The 20,519-nt window shown below is 34.9% G+C and overlaps 1 protein-coding gene across 12 annotated transcripts in view; it reads left to right on the top strand.

Moving 5' to 3' along the window:
- Positions 1-20,519, top strand: part of LOC128680802 (protein madd-4-like) — a 328,414-nt gene that overhangs the window by 194,152 nt on the left and 113,743 nt on the right. For all 12 annotated transcript variants that reach the window (XM_064436822.1, XM_053764226.2, XM_053764227.2 and 9 more), the window contains exon 2: positions 4,234-4,309. In XM_064436822.1, coding sequence (XP_064292892.1) covers positions 4,274-4,309 — 36 coding nt within the window. In that variant the 5' untranslated portion in view covers positions 4,234-4,273. The remainder of the gene's footprint in view (positions 1-4,233; positions 4,310-20,519) is intronic.

The raw sequence follows: 20,519 nt of genomic DNA, 5'->3' as shown, positions 1-20,519 counted from the left end.
TATCGGACGGTATAAAAATGGTGTATATTTGAATACGATTGGCGTAAATCGAGGTCACCTTAGGGCTGTGACACACGTGTTATTTTCATATTTATCGAACAATGAACATCAAGATCTTTCATAAGAAAATCCTAACTAATATTATAAAAGCGAAAGTAATATTGTTTGTTATATACCTCTATAAATTTTGCATACACGTAGTTTGAGCTATGGAGGAAAAATAAATGTTCCCGAGGGAAATAAGCTAGTTTAAAACACTTGTGATACTTAAGTACTTGTTTACGTTATTTACGTCAGCACTCTTTCTGACTCTCTTTCTCATTCTCACGTGTTTCCAGTCACATTCACGGCTGTGATGCTCCAAAGCCCGGAATGTGTGTGAAAAATAAACCTTAAAATTTTCAAAATTTGGGTGTGATTTTGCAACTTTCCAGACGACAAATCCACGAATGTCCTGTGTGTATTCTAGAATAACACACAATTTTTTGCGTTTTTAACAATACCTATTTTATTTAAACAAATAATACAAATATAATACATTCATTACTTATAATAAATTACTTATAACAACACGATTAAATAAATAATTGTAAAGAATAAAACTCTGTACTGTTGCAAAAATACACATGAATAAAATTTTAGTAAAAAGTAGGAAAGTTACGCTAGCCCTGACAATCTTGCCATTATCCGTGATATACTTCTAATGGATGTGTCATGTTGTGCGCCCCGCGGGACGGCATATCTCATATCTTATTACTGTCAATGAGTGGTAAAATGACAAACAAAATATATTATTATGACAAATTTACGGTATTTGTGATATAACATATTTTTGTAGAAATTTCTGGTTGTAAAGAATTATATTGTGTGTTACAACGCGTTAATATTCAGAACAACAGGACTCACATAATTATTACCAGCGTTTTATCTACCGGTTTCATGTTACAAGTTTGTTTGTTAGACAAATTAAAAAACCCCCCTACTTTGAATATTTATTTCGCTACAACTTTTGAACGGCTGAACCGAATTTGATCAAACATATCTAAGAACTACCGTATAAAAATTAGCTATCGTATAAAAAAAACCGCATCAAAATCAGTTCCGCCGTTGATTCAATTTAAAATTCAAATTTATATTCTTTATTCAATTTAGGATGATATACATCACTTATTGACGTCAAAAAATTACTTAAACTAAGTCTACTGCCGGCTTCCAAAGCGCAGGTGAAGAAGAAGCGGCGCAACAAACTTCACCGCAGCCTTTTCTCCAAGGACGTCAATTAACAAATATAAGTCTTATACATATATTAAAAATTAGGAGGACGAATTTACATCATTATTAAAAATGTCAATATTTAAATGACTAAATAAAATAAAATAAAAGTTGTATTTCCAATAAAATATTAAAAAGTGTTAATAATATCATAAATCAATTACATATGTTATGAGGATACTGCACCATGCTTGGGCCAAACATTATTGTCGTTCACATAATCATCAGACTTGTAATATGCCTTTTTACAAAGTACTTCTTTTACATAATTTCCCGGCTTCACACGCGTAAATTTCCCACGGGAACTGTTATGTTTCCGGGATGAAAGCTACCCATGTCCTTTTCCATACTGCAAACTATATATATGAAAAATTTCAAGAAGATTGGTTGAGTAGATAGAGCGTGAAGAGGTAACAAACTTATTTTCGCATTTATTATATTAATATTTGCTAGAGGCCTACTCTTGTATCTGTACATCCATGTGTCATATGGTCTTGAATTCGTGATCGAATCGCGTGACTGTCTGATCTTGCTGAACTATATTCATGGCTATTATTCTTTAAAAACAAATGCCGGATTTCAACCCTAGTAGTCCTATTTTCTTATTAATATAAATGCGAAAGTTTGTGAGGATATGTATGTATGTTTGTTACACTTTTACGCAAAATCTACTGAACGGATTGTTATGAAATTTGGTACACGAGGTAGAATATAACCTGAAATAATATATAGGGTACTTTTTAACCCGAAATTTCGACAATTATATTAATAACAATTATTTTTTTCTGATCTGAAAATAGATTGATTTTCTCGTACGGTCTTCGGAAATTTCGGAAACATTAATAAAAATCTCGATTTCGCTTGTATGTTTGCTCGCCAAATCAAAAAGTATGCCCAGTCGATTGCAATTGTTTTGTGTAGCGTTACAACGGACGTGGTTCAATAACAAGAGGTCGATAATTTATTTCTCCTTTTGAGTTTATAAATAAATAAATTAGGACAAATCACACAGATTGAGCTAGCCCCAAAGTAAGTTCGAGACTTGTGTTATGGGATACGAACTCAACCATACTATATTTTATAACAAATACATATGTATTAAACATCCAAGATGGTCCGGGGCCAATCAGAAAAGGTAATTTTTCATCCGCAAAAAATTAGCTATCAAATAAATTAAAAAAAAAAACGGATCCAAATCGGTTCACCCGTTGATAAGCTACGGTGCCACGTACACAGACAGACAGACACACTTAGCGGTAAAACTTATAACACCACCCCTCTTTTTGGGTCGGGGGTTAAAAAGATAGCTCACAACTTCGACCTGAGAACCTTCTTACATGTATTGTAGTCACGTAACATCGAACCAGCAGAAATATGGCCTGTGTGAAATTGTTGTTTTGATTTCTGATCAATATGGCGGCTGCATAGCGCTGGCGTGTGATTCCGCCCTAAAATATGGCCATCATGTGGATGTGGATTGTCCTTAGCAGCAGATAGGCAACGATAGCATTCTCAAAAAAGTTGACATCAAACAACCGGTTGGAAAATCACAACTGATTATTCAGAATTCTTAGATTTACTTTTCCTTTTATTTTTGGGCTTCGCGGCGCCACAACGCCGAATGAAATCAGGAGCTGTCCAGAGAGATGTGTCCAGAGTGTTTTGCCCTAGGTTAGACATAAATTTTAGACAAAAATTCAGTTGTTAGGTAAATTCATAATTCAAATTCAAGTAATTTCTTCAAAAATTAGACCGTCACAAGAACTTTTTCACGTTATTACCGGTAACACCGGCATTCCCGACGTCAGGCGGGCTGGTCCTAAAATTACAACAATTCGTTTTTTCAAGTATATTGTAAGTACTTATCTAAATAAGTTAAATAAAGTACACCAAAGTAATGGTTCTCAGTAAAAATGTCGTATGGCGTGACACAAGTCTCAACAGCCCAAAAATCGTGATTCAGGTCACGAGGTTAATATTGTATTGCGATATATTGTCGTTGTAGAATCGATTGCGATTTGTTGGCAAACTTTTATTGTTCCGTGGCGACGTAACTGAGGGCTTAGTGCGATCTGACCATCGAGTCGATTCGAAGTGAGACGCAGCTAACCAATCACAGTGCGCCATTGTGACGCAACGACAACCACAATGCAGTGTGATTGGTTCGCTGCGTCACTTCGAATCGATTCGATGGTGAAAAGTTATATAGTTACATTCTGTCTCGTAAAGTAGGTCTATTAATCGATATTGTAGCGGTTTTGACAAAATATTTAAAATTAATGGTAAATCTTTGATATTAATGGTTTATATCTTAGGTTAATATTATATCATAGATTTGTTTTTTCTTTTTGAGATTCTATTATTTGTACTTATAGGATACTAATGTTCTTAGAACATCACTGTATTAAATTATTATTAGGATGTGATAATTTAGATCATATTTATTGTTAACACGCATGCATTTATAAATTACTACAGCATATACATAATCGGCACTGTTTGGTCTATTATATGGTTCACTGTTTTTGTAATACTATTTGTATCTATGACTGTTTGTGCCATAATAAATGAAAAAAAAAAAAAAAAATTAACGATTTAGAGGATGTTAAAATTAATTGTAAATTTTCGAAATTTAAATTAAAAAAATGTTATAAGCGGAGAACATTCATGAATTATAAGTAAGGAACCGATTGAGAGAAAGTGAGAAATCTTTATTCTCCGCCTACCCCCATAAGAAACAGGTATGGTAGAAAAAAAGAACAAACTAATCCTGATGCACCCAGGTTCAGATGCCGACGAAGAAACTTCTCAACGGTTTACTGCGCGAACATGATTTTATTCACGTGTCGAATCCAATGTTACGTCTCTGCCGATAATAGTAGCTTAACTGTCAAAAATATCATTCTTGTAAATAAATTATTTAAAAGAATCTGTGTCATTATTGCATTGTTTTTGTTGCAGATAATGACGTGACTCGGTGGCATGGGACTGATCTGAAACGATGGCACGGGTTTTATTTCTGCTGGCTGTTATATTGGTAAGTTTAGCTTCTTCTTCTTTCTGTGTACCTCGGTAGCTTTAAGAGCGTTTCATTGCCGCTGTCATTACGTCATCCGTCAATTTTCTTGAGCAAGGAAACATTTCCAAAATCAATCATTCATAAAATCAACTTACCTACTTTACCACGATACAAATTAATTTCTTAATTCTTTTTAATTCTTATTGTTAAAATTTGAAAAATTGTAATGACAGCGCGGCCGCAGCGGTCGAATCTCTTCGAAAATCACCCAAATAGTAGGTACGTCATTGATTATGTATACCTAGGAGACTTACTAGCAGATTTTAATATATGACTGTCCACGGCTAAAAGGTCCATTTTTAGTTATGCATATTCTGTGATCTAACAGTTTAGTTCAATAGTGATAATAGTATCTAATGTACATAACACTTTTAATGTAGGCCGTTGAGTATTGTTATTAATTTTTTATGTTACCCACTGTAGGTATAAATAATAGTGTGGTCAAATGGTGAATGTATACATTCGAATTTGACCACAGCCGTGTGGTACCGATGTGAAGGAAAACTGAAGTCAGGTAGCACCTCTAACGAATCACAAATCCAACAATCACTTGAAGCTGAAAATTCCGAGAATTCCATTTGAGATATGCCGTTTTGCGCACCAATCCGAATAGCACCATTAATATTTAGGTGCTACACACAGATCATTAAAAAAGAAAGAAAATCATTCTGGGTATGGTGCGCACATAAGTATTTGTGTATCAAAATCAGGGCGAAACAGTTTTGTAATTGTTCGAAATAGCCCTATAATTATATAACTACATTTTCACTTGATAAGTTTAATTTTAAAAGAGCTGTAGGAAAATTTGCCTAAGCCCATATTTCTTAAAATAATACAGAACAAATACAAGTTGTCTTGCTATTAGATAGCCCTAATTATATAGATCTATTTTACGGAAAAACCTTTTACAAAAGACCAGTGTTCCCGTTGAGTATAGACACATAAAATATATCATTTGTAAAGGTCCGTTTCATCACTTTCTGATAAAACATCCTTTGTAACCTATCAGGTAAACTTATTTGCCAGTTAGCCTTTTTTAATGCTGTTACATATTTACAGACTATCAGATAATTTACCAGCAACGGGTGAAACAAACGTCTTTTTACGTTTATTTTTCGTTTTGTGTAATATTATTTGAATTAGAATGTCACGTGAAAAACTGCTATTGAAAATCTAATTTCAGAATGAATGCTTTGGCAATAAAATATACCATTCAAATCGGTGCTATTCCAATTGGCGTGCAGAACGGCATAACTCTTCCACTCGAAGAGAGCTGCAATCAGGCGTCTCATGTAATAACTCAATATTTACCCAACGTTCGCAATCACGACTGAAAGGATTTTGCATTTAATATTATTTTTACTTGGGCAAATCTGAGAATTTATTAATAGGAATGTTTTTCAAGATGGCTGTTTAAAATGTATGTTCAATAGCTTTAGAAATGTTAAAGAGCGTTCTTTCATGGCATTTTTCTATGCTACTTCAAAAAATAGAACAGGATATAGTAATGTAGTAACGATAATATCATTATCTATACGCAGTATTTACTTATTAATATTATAAATGCGAAAGTCTGTGTTTGTCTGTTCGCTTTCACGGCTAAACCGTTGGACCAATTTTGATGAAATTTGTGATGTGTAAAGAAAATGTGTAAAGAAACCCTACGAACATTGTCTACTTAAAAAGCAAATGACTTTAATGGGGGGTCAAAGTTTGTATGAAAATCTTTTTGAAAAAAAGACGACCAAAAACGACTGTCACACTCACTGTTGTATCCACAATCACAGTTGTATCACGATTGTATCACAGTTGTATAGCTGATGGTTAAAATTTAAATCTGGCATAGGTTTCATCTTGATACGTTGCTTAGAACGCGTAATAAACGCGGGCGTAGCCGCGGGCAAAAGCTAATTTCTTAATAAATCCTTTGAATTTGGCTTTGACGCCTGTCCCCCAATGGGAATACTTCCTTTACCATTACTACTAAGTTCGCTTAAAATCACGTATAATTTTGACCCAAATGTATGTTTATCTGCTTGTTTATTCAGCGATACCGGAGGGACCCGACTCGACAGTCAAAAAGTAGTACGTGCAAACTTTTGAAAAGCTCAGGATAATCCAGGTGCGAGCTTTTACCTGTTTGTTCAGCTTTAACTGAACGTAAAAGTCTCAGGTGTTTCGGAAATACTCAAAACTTTTTGCGTGCTTAATTTTACGTCAGCTAAAAAATTTTTTGCACTTTGATAGTTTAAATAGTGCGTGATATTGTCTATTTATAAAATTAATTTAAAATTTAAGAAACTTGACATCCTCTCAACTTCTAGAAAAGAGTTGATGGTTTCCAAACGGCTAAAATGTACCTTTTCCAGGTATAGCTAAGAACCCTCGATTATATTGTCTTTCAAATAAAAAAAAAAAACTAGATTAAAAACGGTTCAGCCGTTTGGCTGCTACGATGTCACGCCACGGACAGACATACATTTATACAGACACTTATTAGAATGATATCACTTTGGCATTCATTACCGTCATTTAATTCGAAGTTCTCATGGGCTCCAAAATAATTACAGCTATTAGGCCAGGCCGGTCATTACTGTCCATCCTAATTTGACGGTAATTTCGCTTCATTAGTGGGTTTTTTACATAATTTTCAATTTGTCATCGGCTGGTGGAGGTTTAGCATTTTTAACGAATTGTGTCTTTTCAAGGAGAGTGAAGAAAATTTCTTCTGTCACATTGGAGTGACTGACGAAAGAGATCTTTTATGTCAGCGTCACATAATTGTGAGTGTCGGCACACAAAATTTTGACACTCAATAAAGGTATACTGATGTAGTATTTATCAATGAGAGAATTGCTGTATGGTTTTTGGGAATTGTGGATATATCATGTGTTCACGTGACTGCCCACTGAAGGAGTATAATGTTTTCAGGTTTCATGTGAGTTTTTGGATGTATTTTTATTTTTAATCTAAATAGTTTTTGAGTAGTAAATTACAGAATATGCATAACTAAAAATGGACCATAAGGTACTTTTACCCGTGGACAGTCATATATCAGCCACTAGATGGCGGGTTAGGTAGTCGTAAAAGTCCTGTCAGATGTCTTTAGGCGACTTGAACAAAATCTGACACCAGTGTTAGCAATAAAATAACGCTCTCGATATTATGATGACGTACTAATTACCTTCAAATAAGGAAGTATTCCAAATGGACATAATACATATTATGTCCGTTTATATATTTAGCATCAAAATGGACATAATATACATATATTATGTCCATTTTGATGCTAATCCCTGACCTTCACTAGTTGGAGAGGCACCCATAGAAGAAGAAGAATATGTATATTCTGACAAGGAAATGAAGAACTACGGATACACACTATTGAACTAAACTGCTTTTAAATTTTATTAAAACCAATCCCTTTCTGGGAAAAGTCCGCCTTTGCACGCGTCTTTTTTTACTTTACTGTTTAGTCTGTATGTGTTTTCTTGCAATAGGAAGAATTTACAAACAAACAAAACAAACCACAAAACTTATTTGTATTTTATATCAAGATAATGTATTAAATCTGAGCCAGACGATGTATCAAGTTTGTTTATCACAATAAAATTATGGCTATGTTTTGTTTTTACTTCTGAGAAGACAATGAAAGTAAATTCAGTATCTAGAAAAAAAAATACTCGAATGCGCGCTACAAAACTTTGTTCAGAATCGAAATCGAATCTGTGATGATAAGCACAAATATTTTTCGCGCCGGGAATCGAACCCAGGGCTAACGGACGGGTGTATTGGCCGCTACTAAGTCGCCGTTTTATAGATTCATTCCTTTCGGATTGGAGTTTGAAAATACGTGTAGAATAGTAGAAAACTACATTTGTTCTTAGCAAGTTGCCGCGGAAAGTGGTCACGACACACTGACAAGATAAGTACCGCACTCCGGTACAAAGAGCTAAGCGCGATCGACTTTGTAAAGAGGCGTAAGTGATGAGAGGAAGGCGGCTTTACAAAACGTTATTTAGGGTGAGTTGCACCAGTCAACTTTGAACTTGGCATTAAACTACGCTCCCGGTGACATTTAGAAATAAATGCGTTTTTCTGCGCAGGTTAAAGTTAACGTCAAAATTGATGGTGCAACCTACCCTTGACTTGCAATGTATGAAAGTCAGTATGTTTGTTCAGGTGAACGTGGGTGGAATCTTTAAATTAAAATTTGCGGTATCTTGAACAGGTTGAATTGAAACTAATGCAAGTTTGGATGAATATTCATTATTATGATGTGCTTGGGCTAGAAAGGGCTATCAATAAGAGAATTCCTCAACAGTCTACTGATGTCATTTTTGAGACAATTTTTTATTGCCGTCAGAGTATGTTATTGCATTCAACAGCATTCATTCATTCATTCCATTCATGTACCAATATGGAGAAGGATATAGATTCATACCGGAAAAATAAATGTGCCCGTGAGAAAATCACGCGGGCAATGGCGCGGGCAAAAGCTAGTTGAGTAATAAATCTACACTTCTGCAGCTCTACTCTGTTACCCACTAAACAAATGCAAACATTCGCATATATTTTGGACTAGCTGATGCCCGCGACATCGTTCGCGTGATTCTGTATTGCGCCATACGCAAAGGATTTATTAGTTACAACAAGGTATTGAAACATAAATGAGTGCAAAGACGGACTTATGCAATATCTTGCAGCCAACCTTAGATAGTTAGTTTAGTTTGGTGTATAAATAGGATCCTCTCACCGATTGATTAATAAAAGTATCGATAATTAGTTTAGACCACAGTGTAACAGCGTAAGCCGCTAACTTGCACCAAACTTCATAAGAAACGCTTACAAACTCAATTTGTGCGGTTGCCGCGATTCGAGCACTAAGATACACACATCGCTTTTGAAACAAAATTAACTTGTTTGTACTAACTCTAAAACTCTTTGAATATTGTTGCTATTTTAAGCTTTAGGTAGTAAAACAATTAATGTATATGGTTCCCGCCCTAGAATATATTCTATATGAATTGTTTTCACTACATATTTTGTGTTTAAAAACGCTTAACTTCAACAAACGCATAAAACGAACAGAAAAAAGCAAGAAACACAAAACATAAAAAACCAACGCACAGAGCGAGAAAATCGCTAAAAGGTCGACTGACTTATCTGGTTTACACCAGTTTATAGTGGTTCATACTGCCTCGAGCTAGAAACGGCCAGATTACCATTTAAACGGCCACTATTTACGCACTAATTTTGGGCCAATACGCAAACATTTAGGATGTCAATAGAAACGTTTGGTCCAAATTTGCATTCTAAACAAATTGGTTCTGTTTGCGGAAATGGTTATTTTAAAATGGATAGAATTTAAAAAAGGATGTTTTATGTGTGGTTTGAGGAAACCATAGGAATTATTTTTCTTAGTAGTAACGCCGTAATGTGACATAAGGTCGTGATTATGAAGAAAAAACATATTATGTATCCCATTTGAAAAAGTCCGACGTTCGTGTAATCATCGAATTTGGAACATTCGGCACTGATTTTGTGACCAGTTTGTCAATGGGAATGCGGTTATTGAATGTCTCTATTCCAGGGCGGGCTCCATTAATGTCTAGTAGTGAACTCTCTTCGACAAAACGTTACCAAACCCTAAACAAGATGAAAGAAGAAGTAGTTCTTATAAAAACAGTATGTCTCTAAGGTTTAGAAGAAATTACCTAACACTTTAGCATGGTAATAACCAGCCAAGTTAAGTGGCTTACCGCCGAGTTAAATAACCCGGCCCATTTAAATACAAAACTGAAAATTATGTAAACAAGACACTAGCTTCCACGGAATTGATATAAAGTGTCAACAGTGTCGTGTTGCTACTGGCATTTCCGACGCTATGAAAGCTGTGAAAGTTTTAACAGGTAGTTTATCATATCTTAGTGTTTTCCACCATTTTAAGTAACACAATCCTTTGAATGTTATGGGAAAATACATTTCCTGCAACCGCGCTGCTATTACGATCGGTCAATTTTCTTTAGCATAAAGAATCATTTCCAAAATCAATCACTCATAAAATTGACTGAATTAATATTTTAAAGTAAAACTAATAGTAAAACCAATTCATGTCTTTGTTAAAATTTGAAAAATTCAAATGACAGCGCGGCCAGCGGTCGAAACGCACTGAGAACCACCAGTCACGTGGTGCCATAAAGTGCAACTAAAAAAAATAAGAAATAAAACATTTTTATAAGCTGTTTCGGACCTTGTTACAATGGTCCGTGGTCGCGAAACGCGAACGCAAAAGTTTAAAAGTAAAAAGAATTAGCTTTAGTGATTATTAATCATCAGTCGGTCCGTATGCCTGCCTGTGCCTGTTTGGTAATTAAAAAAAAACTTCAAAAATGTCTTTTTTTCAACCTATTCCGTCCCAAAGCTGAGCAAAGGTCATACAAAAATGTCATATTCGTTGAAAAAAATGCACAGTGACATAAATCTTTTTGCAATGGGGCTGCAAAAAGACCAATAAAAAGCGTGTCACACCTAATGTGATAATCCAACATCCATCATAACCATGGATCAAGGTAATCCCTTCCACAATTTTTTTCGCATAAACAATAACGTTGGTAATAAATCTACTGACAACATGAATATTGATGAGTTACGGGAATAGGAAATTAATATGGGTTGAGTGACCAAAAAAATTTCTGGAGCTCCCATAGATAAAAGAAATATATTAGGAGCTCCTCTGTACAACAGGACGCTCAGATTTTTTTTCTATAAAACGTTGCAAAATGGGAAAAAATGACGGATTTTGATTGTACTAGAATGGGCATTGACGGTGTGTTATTGCTAACACTGGTGTCAGATTTTATTCAAGTCGCCTAAAGGCATATGACATGGCTTTTACGACCACTTACCGCCATCTAGTGGCAGGTAGTCGCATACACACTAGTGAACTAAAATATCCACCAGTGTGCAGGTTTCCTCACGATGTTTTCCTTCACCGGAAGCAAGTTACATAAAAATCATGTCTGTGCAGTAAACCGTTGAAGAGTTCCCACTTCTGGAGCCGTTCCTGCATCATCAGATCATGCTTTTAATAATAATGCATTGTTATCTAAACTTAACGTATTCAGTACATTTTTCATACAATTTCTTTCTATTCTCTTCTATTTTGAAATTGACGCGTTTACGGACAATAAATAAAATTTATATTGGGACAAATCACACAGATTGAGCTAGCCACAAAGTAAGTTCGAGACTTGTGTTATGGGATACTAACTCAACGATACTATATTTTATAATAAATACATAATATAGAGAAAAACATCCAAGACCCGGGCCAATCAGAAAATGACCTCTCGGTTCAGAGGCAAGCACTTTACTACTTTACACTTACTAATTGTATAACAAATACATATATATATAGATATACATCCAAGATCCGGGCCAATCAGAAAAGGATCATTTTCCATCATGACCCGATCGGGGATCGAACCCGTGACCTCTCGGTTCAGAGGCAAGCACTTTACCACTGCGCCGCCGAGGTCGTCCAACCAATTAATGTAATTGCCAATACACAACAGCATTGTATATATATTGTGCGCGCAGCTCGTCTATGTTTGAGACGTTAGCCGATTGGGACCGGGAGATATTCCGACCGTGGTAATTCATTGTAATTGTAGTCCCAATCACGTAAGAACTGTTTGGTATTGGTTGAATCGGACAGCAATATTCTGAAAGAAGACATAATATAAAATAGTAAGAAAATAATTCTACTTTTCTTTGTTGTAATTTGTATTGTATTTATTGATCTTACCTATAATTATATACTACTAGCGGGCCGTCCCGGCTTCGCTCGAGTAAAACAATAATAAATTATACACCTAAACCTTCCTCAGGAATCACACTATCTATAGATAAAAAACGCATGAAAATAAGTGCATTAGTTTTTGAGATTATCGCGAACAGACAGACGCTGCAAGATGATAAATAAATATTTTTCCATTATTAATCTTCACTTTCATATATTACTATATTACGTCATTGTTGTGAAATAGTAGAAATAAAACAAATTCACCGTTTGTTATACACTACCGACATGATAAATCCACACCTGGTTATATATTATATAATTTATCAAAGATAACTGAAAGCTGGTGTTCCTGAAGTGATAGTGCTTGCGGCAGACGCGCGGGCGCAATGCCGACGGACTGGTTTCGCGGCCCGGACCTTAGCTGACCGCCGTGCATACCTCGGGAGCAATCGCATGGATCGACGGTGTTCTTTCATTTTATTCCCATGAATATATTTAATAGTCTTCGAAGAATTTTATTTATCAGTCAAGATATCTAGAAAACCTAGGAGCTTGCCATTCAAACAACTGATTATATTAACTAGATTCATAATTAAACAGGCTCTCAGTTCTCATCATATTGAGTACTATCCCAATAGTATGTGTACAATTATTACCATTTACCAAATACACACAGTTTTGGTGTAATGCACACTGTTTGCTTGAGCCGTCTCACAAATTTGATTTATATCTAGTAAATAGTAGTCTAGACAATACTGTGTTTATTTACTTTGTGGTGTTAAATTAATATTACATTATGATACAAATTTATATGTATTACAATAGAGATTTTCGTGCGAAACGCGGTGTAGAGCGCGACAGTAAGTTCGTGTTTGTTAATCAATGCATTTTGTCTGTCTGTCATACAGTGAAATTGTAACGTTAAACGTCGCAAAAGAAACACTAGTCCTGTAAAATTTGTGTTTAAAATATGCAATAATTTTAAATAACAAAATAACCTTGATTGTCTGCATATTTTTTAGGTTTAGGTTTAAAGAACTTTATTTCCTCATAAAGAATTAACAATTCACTTACTGAGAAAAAAGTAAATAGCGAGCGTATACAAAAATAAAAATTAAAATAAGGAACTATGTAGGTAGTCACAAAAATCTGCGTCGACTGCTTGATTGCACGTCGGGCAACCACGGATCTAAAGTTCACATAGCGTAATCTGGATGTGGCATAATGGTATCAATTTGATTTTTTATTATATGATTTTGTAACATTTTAAATGATTGGTTTTGTTGAGATTGTATTTGATTTTTATAATTTGTTTCAATGTCTATTTATAATTTCATGATTATTTATAAATTATTATTGTGTACGGATTAATGTTTTTTTTTTTTGTTTTTTTTTTTCCTTATTGTAGGTTTTTAATGAATTTCTTCTAATATGTATTGTTTTAGGAGTTTCTTGAAACTGGTTAGTGATTTTGTGTCTTTGATTTCTATAGGTAATATATTATACATTCTTACACCTTCAAATTCGATATTTTTTTTTGCCATAATTAGTTCTTGGAGTGCGAGATATTAAATGATTTGCATTTCGCAGTTTCATTTTTTGCGATTGTCCTTTTTTCTGAAAAGATAATGTCGTATGAATCTGTTTTTTTCCTTATATTACGTATATTTAAAGGCTATATTTGCAAAACAAATTCATTTTACTATTTTTCATGGCGTCGAGTCACCCTTTACTTACAAAATACATTAACTTTAAAAAATAAATCATTATTTATATCATTACATGGTATAAAACGAAGTCTGTTCCCGCTGTCTGTCTGTCCCTATGTATGCTTAGTATCTTTAAAACTACGCAACGGACATTGAATGGGCCCAATTTTGCGGATTTTTTAAATAGATAATGTGACCCAATAGGAAGAGTTATATGCATATAATATACATAATATTGCACCCGTGCGAAGCTGGTGTATCACATTCACTCAACGAGAACAATTTTGTGAACTTACGATTTTTAACATAACTAAATACAAATAAAATGGAAAGAAGTAATCCTATAGAATTTATCCAGCCTTACGGTCATTGAGGGATCCCAAATAAAAGGCGATTCCCTATAAAGGCTTAAATTACCGATTGCCGTCACGTGCTGGCGACCGCTATCGTTTGGACCCACATATTGATAATTTGCGATGGCGCTGAATCAGTGTTTGTGGGATCAGACTTGTTTTTCCAAGGTATTCCTCCAGGCTCAGCCAGTTTGAAGCGCAACGCAACTATTCCTCGAAGAGCAAAGAAAGAAAGAAATGTTTATTTGGATTAATTCAATTTTAATTTTATTTACACTAAATTAATAATTTTAACACTATACTAGTTGTACGCCGCGAACTTAAACCCAATAAATAATTACAAAATTGTGAATATTAAAAAAAAAAACGATTGAACAGATTTTGATGACCCACGAATTTAAAAATTCTGTTGGCATATCCTGTATACCTTTTAAATTTCATCAAAATCGGAATAACGATTCGAAAGTTATCGCGTTACAAACAAAACACATACAAAATAATATTTTTGCCCCAAGTACAATGTTAGACCTCGTTCACTTCGCTCGCTCGGTCAGTTAGTAAAAAGTAAAAAAGACGAATAATAAGATGATACCCCCACAAAAATGGCCCCCGCTCAGCATGTGTCTTAGCTGAGCCGTGACGCTGATTTTCTGCGGGCACCGTCTGTTTACACGAAGCACACCATTTAGTTGCGAAGCTGTGGTACTCCAGTGGTTAAGACCGCCTGTGATCGGAAGGTCCCGAATTCGGATCCTGCTCGTGCCATACGTCTGACTCATGTCTGGAGTTTTTATTATACCACATGCTTCCGGCGAAGGAAAGCATCTTGCGGAAATATCTACACTAATTGGCAGTTAAGTAGTGTGTATGCGATTATATATATGATATAGTCATAAATGTCATGTCAGATGCCGTTAGGCGACTTGAATAAAATCTGACACCAGTTTTAGAAATTAACACACTCGGAAACAAAAAAGGAATTTGATAAAATATAACAAAATACATAATAATATGTATCTGTGTCAATATAATATAGAACATAATTGTAATAATATATGCCAATTTCGAATATAAAATTTACTACACATTAACATTTTATTTTTTATTTTTATTACAACACTTAAGCTATTTGTTAAAAATAAAAATCAAACCTAAAATAATAAATATTAAATTAATTTAAATAAAAACATTGACACTAAATCGCCGTCGTAGTGCGGTAAAGTTCCCAGAAGGCTGGGAACAATAATTGTGAGAAAAAAGGAAATTGATAAAATATAACAATATTCATAATTGTATTGACTTGTGCATGTGCACAGTCTGAAATAAATTAATTTCATTTAATTTCAAAAGGTGCACTTCGGTCATTACGTGCGCTTTTAAACATGGCTTCGCTTCGAGAAATGCCTCGTTTCATTATACTTACATAGTTACGCTACTTATAGTTACTTACATAGTTACATTATACTTACATAGTTACGCTACTTATAGTTACTTACATAGTTACATTATACTTACATAGTTACGCTACTTATAGTTACTTACATAGTTACATTATACTTACATAGTTACGCTACTTATAGTTACTTACATAGTTACATTATACTTACATAGTTACGCCTTTCATGTTTTCTTTTTCTCACAACATCGCGTGTAGTTTCATTTGACACTACGTGATCTGCGCATATAATAAAAATTTTCAAAATTGACTTCACAACCGAACTGTCGTCGTCATTTATCAATATTATTGTATCAGCTACAAAAAAACTCATCTTTGTTCACCATTAGGCTAGATATAGCTTAAACACAATCAATTCTAACCTATTTGAACATATGTAATGCTTGAATTTAAGTGGTATCAACTAAAAAAACATTCAAACTCTATATTAATCTCACACAAGTCCAAATATAATGTTGATTCAAGATCAAAATTACTCACCAAGACCATAAAATTACTCAATAAATAAATCCTAAAGCAATCTGAGCTCAAGAACAATAGAAAACAGTGGAGGTTATAAATAGCACTTGGTCGAGTGGACGTGACAATACTACGGAGGAGGTGCTCCGTTTGAATCGTAGCTCTTTATTTGTTACATGCACTTATCCACAATTTTCCTTGGGAAAGTAAGAATGTTGTACTTGTTGTGTATTCGAGCACTCAAGATGTCATTGAACAATTTAAATCGAAATCTATTTTGAAGTATATTAAAAGTGCCGAAGATTTCACACAATAATTTCACATTGTATCGCTTTGATCTGTTCGTATTGAGTTGTGTCCGATTTTTGTTTTAATAAGCAAATTACATTGATTAAGAGACAAAAACTAGATGACAATTTCAAAAACAGCTAAAACGAATAACTATTGAAATAGGTAGTACTTACGTCTAGTTACAGACTCTCCGATTTGACAGTTGGAGAAGGAAGGCCGTCAAATGTGTTTCTTTCTCTTTCTGTCGTCTGCCAAACACCCAAAAATTCTAAAAGCAATGAATCCATATAGTAGAGTGGACTATACCGCAAGGTTATGCGCCCCATCCTCGCAGCGTCTTATGAAAACATCCATCTATTTAGGCGGGACGTTTGCAAATGATAGCTCCGCAAATAATACTCTAATTACGTATTTATCACAACCACATTACTATATATACGCCACGCCGTACCGCAAGCAACTAAATGCTTATATCACGGTAATATGGGGAAGTGGATATAGACACATAAATTACAGGGGGTTAATCAGAAAATTAACCAAGAGCCCGGCTCCATTACTCTGTTGCGTTGACATGTTGCACTCCGTTATGATCCACAATGAATCTATATAGTGGAGTGGACTATAAGGTAAAGTTTACGCCCCATCCTCGCAGCGTATTTCTATAGGTTTTGGCATTGACATGCGTCCACATGTAAGTACGTTGAAACTACTCACGTTTCGGCGTTGAACAATAGAAGATGAAGCAATCGGCGCGGAGCCTTATTGCTTTTTACTTGCGCAAGTAGCTGGCCCGTTTAAACGCTCCTTGAGTTCTAGGCACGTCGACAGTAGTGCCCGCACTTACTCTGATATAATTATCTCAGTTGAAACCACGGGAAATGATCAAACTTCACATTACATAAATCTTACGTGTTCGTAAAGAATACTGTTCAACAAAAATAAATTGTTTTAAAATTGAACAGCTCGATATCGCTACGTTACATTGTGTGTAATGTAAATTTTGTGTTCCAGTTACCTTTGGTCTAATATAAAATAATAATAAAAAAATAAAATCTCTAAAATACCTAACAAAAATAAAAATATGCATGTTTAAAAATATATTTAGCTGATTATTCATCAAAAATATTTTTTATTTAATTAATTTGATTGTTTTTAAATAATTTGATTGTTTTTAATTAATTTTATTGTTTTAATAATTTGATTGATTTAATAATTTGATTGATTTAATAATTTGATTGTTTTTAATTAATTTGAAGCACACTTGTTGTAGTTGTTAAAAGGTGTGGTTCAAAGAATAGTGATGTTGCGCTTCATTAGATGCGCTTTAAAACGGGTGCGCTTCTAAGAATACCTCATTAATAACTAATTAGCTACACGAAAATGATATTCGTGACGGAATTTCTTTTCGAAATTTCCACAGAGGCCGATGAACCACCCAATTATTATTAGTTTAAAACACATCTATCAAATATTCATCTTTTCGTAAGCGTTACTGTTAACAGTGGTTTAATTTTATTCAAGTCGCCCAAAGGCATCTGACATGACATTTGTCTACCTACTGATTTAGTGGCAACTAATCACACAGCAAATAGTGAACTTCATGATCCAGTGTGCAGGTTTCCTTCATCATCATGGCACTCCATGATGATGAAGGAAATCTTCGAATTGAAATTTGGAGGTCAGCATACGGAAACCCTCGCGGCTTTGGGTCGCTTTTTTCAGTTGGTTGTATCTAAGTCCGGTCCAATCCTTTATGTCATCAAACCACTTTCGTCGAGGGCGGCCAGGAGGTCTTTTGCAATTCAAACTAATTATAAATTATTATAATTCAGGTTTCCTTGCGATGCGATGTTCTCCTTCACGGGAACCAACTCATACTTTCCAGGATTCGAACCTATAGGTCCTTTCGATCACAGGCGGACGGTCTTAACCACTGGACTAGCAGCGCTTCCATCACATCAACTATTGCTATAAACATGACGCCTTCATCCTATTCTGTAACACGTGAATAGGTATTGTTCGTGTTCGTGATACATATCTATACAAATAGAAGTGACAATAGATACCGGCTGCTGTTCCTGTTTACGTATTTAAATGCCCTTCTTATCTAAGCGTGCTGTTGTATACTTGGACGTGATTCCCCGATACCCAGAGTAAATAATACACTTGTGAAAAATTCAGCGGTGATTTCACGACCGTCCGCCGGCCGCTGTAAAGATTATTTAAATAGCATATCTCGCTGTCTCCTTTTACCTATCTCACTAGCAATCTGTTACAATTTCAATAAAATAACGCTCTCGATATTATGATGACGTACTAATTACCTTCAAATAAGGAAGTATTCCAAATGGACATAATACATATTATGTCCGTTTATATATTTAGCATCAAAATGGACATAATATACATATATTATGTCCATTTTGATGCTAATCCCTGACCTTCACTAGTTGGAGAGGCACCCATAGAAGAAGAAGAATATGTATATTCTGACAAGGAAATGAAGAACTACGGATACACACTATTGAACTAAACTGCTTTTAAATTTTATTAAAACCAATCCCTTTCTGGGAAAAGTCCGCCTTTGCACGCGTCTTTTTTTACTTTACTGTTTAGTCTGTATGTGTTTTCTTGCAATAGGAAGAATTTACAAACAAACAAAACAAACCACAAAACTTATTTGTATTTTATATCAAGATAATGTATTAAATCTGAGCCAGACGATGTATCAAGTTTGTTTATCACAATAAAATTATGGCTATGTTTTGTTTTTACTTCTGAGAAGACAATGAAAGTAAATTCAGTATCTAGAAAAAAAAATACTCGAATGCGCGCTACAAAACTTTGTTCAGAATCGAAATCGAATCTGTGATGATAAGCACAAATATTTTTCGCGCCGGGAATCGAACCCAGGGCTAACGGACGGGTGTATTGGCCGCTACTAAGTCGCCGTTTTATAGATTCATTCCTTTCGGATTGGAGTTTGAAAATACGTGTAGAATAGTAGAAAACTACATTTGTTCTTAGCAAGTTGCCGCGGAAAGTGGTCACGACACACTGACAAGATAAGTACCGCACTCCGGTACAAAGAGCTAAGCGCGATCGACTTTGTAAAGAGGCGTAAGTGATGAGAGGAAGGCGGCTTTACAAAACGTTATTTAGGGTGAGTTGCACCAGTCAACTTTGAACTTGGCATTAAACTACGCTCCCGGTGACATTTAGAAATAAATGCGTTTTTCTGCGCAGGTTAAAGTTAACGTCAAAATTGATGGTGCAACCTACCCTTGACTTGCAATGTATGAAAGTCAGTATGTTTGTTCAGGTGAACGTGGGTGGAATCTTTAAATTAAAATTTGCGGTATCTTGAACAGGTTGAATTGAAACTAATGCAAGTTTGGATGAATATTCATTATTATGATGTGCTTGGGCTAGAAAGGGCTATCAATAAGAGAATTCCTCAACAGTCTACTGATGTCATTTTTGAGACAATTTTTTATTGCCGTCAGAGTATGTTATTGCATTCAACAGCATTCATTCATTCATTCCATTCATGTACCAATATGGAGAAGGATATAGATTCATACCGGAAAAATAAATGTGCCCGTGAGAAAATCACGCGGGCAATGGCGCGGGCAAAAGCTAGTTGAGTAATAAATCTACACTTCTGCAGCTCTACTCTGTTACCCACTAAACAAATGCAAACATTCGCATATATTTTGGACTAGCTGATGCCCGCGACATCGTTCGCGTGATTCTGTATTGCGCCATACGCAAAGGATTTATTAGTTACAACAAGGTATTGAAACATAAATGAGTGCAAAGACGGACTTATGCAATATCTTGCAGCCAACCTTAGATAGTTAGTTTAGTTTGGTGTATAAATAGGATCCTCTCACCGATTGATTAATAAAAGTATCGATAATTAGTTTAGACCACAGTGTAACAGCGTAAGCCGCTAACTTGCACCAAACTTCATAAGAAACGCTTACAAACTCAATTTGTGCGGTTGCCGCGATTCGAGCACTAAGATACACACATCGCTTTTGAAACAAAATTAACTTGTTTGTACTAACTCTAAAACTCTTTGAATATT

Source organism: Plodia interpunctella, chromosome 25, assembly GCF_027563975.2.
Source record: "Plodia interpunctella isolate USDA-ARS_2022_Savannah chromosome 25, ilPloInte3.2, whole genome shotgun sequence".
In the NCBI taxonomy this organism is placed as follows: domain Eukaryota; kingdom Metazoa; phylum Arthropoda; class Insecta; order Lepidoptera; family Pyralidae; genus Plodia; species Plodia interpunctella.
The sequence above is the reverse complement of the archived record's forward strand: the minus strand, read 5'-3'. Positions and strand labels throughout refer to the sequence as shown.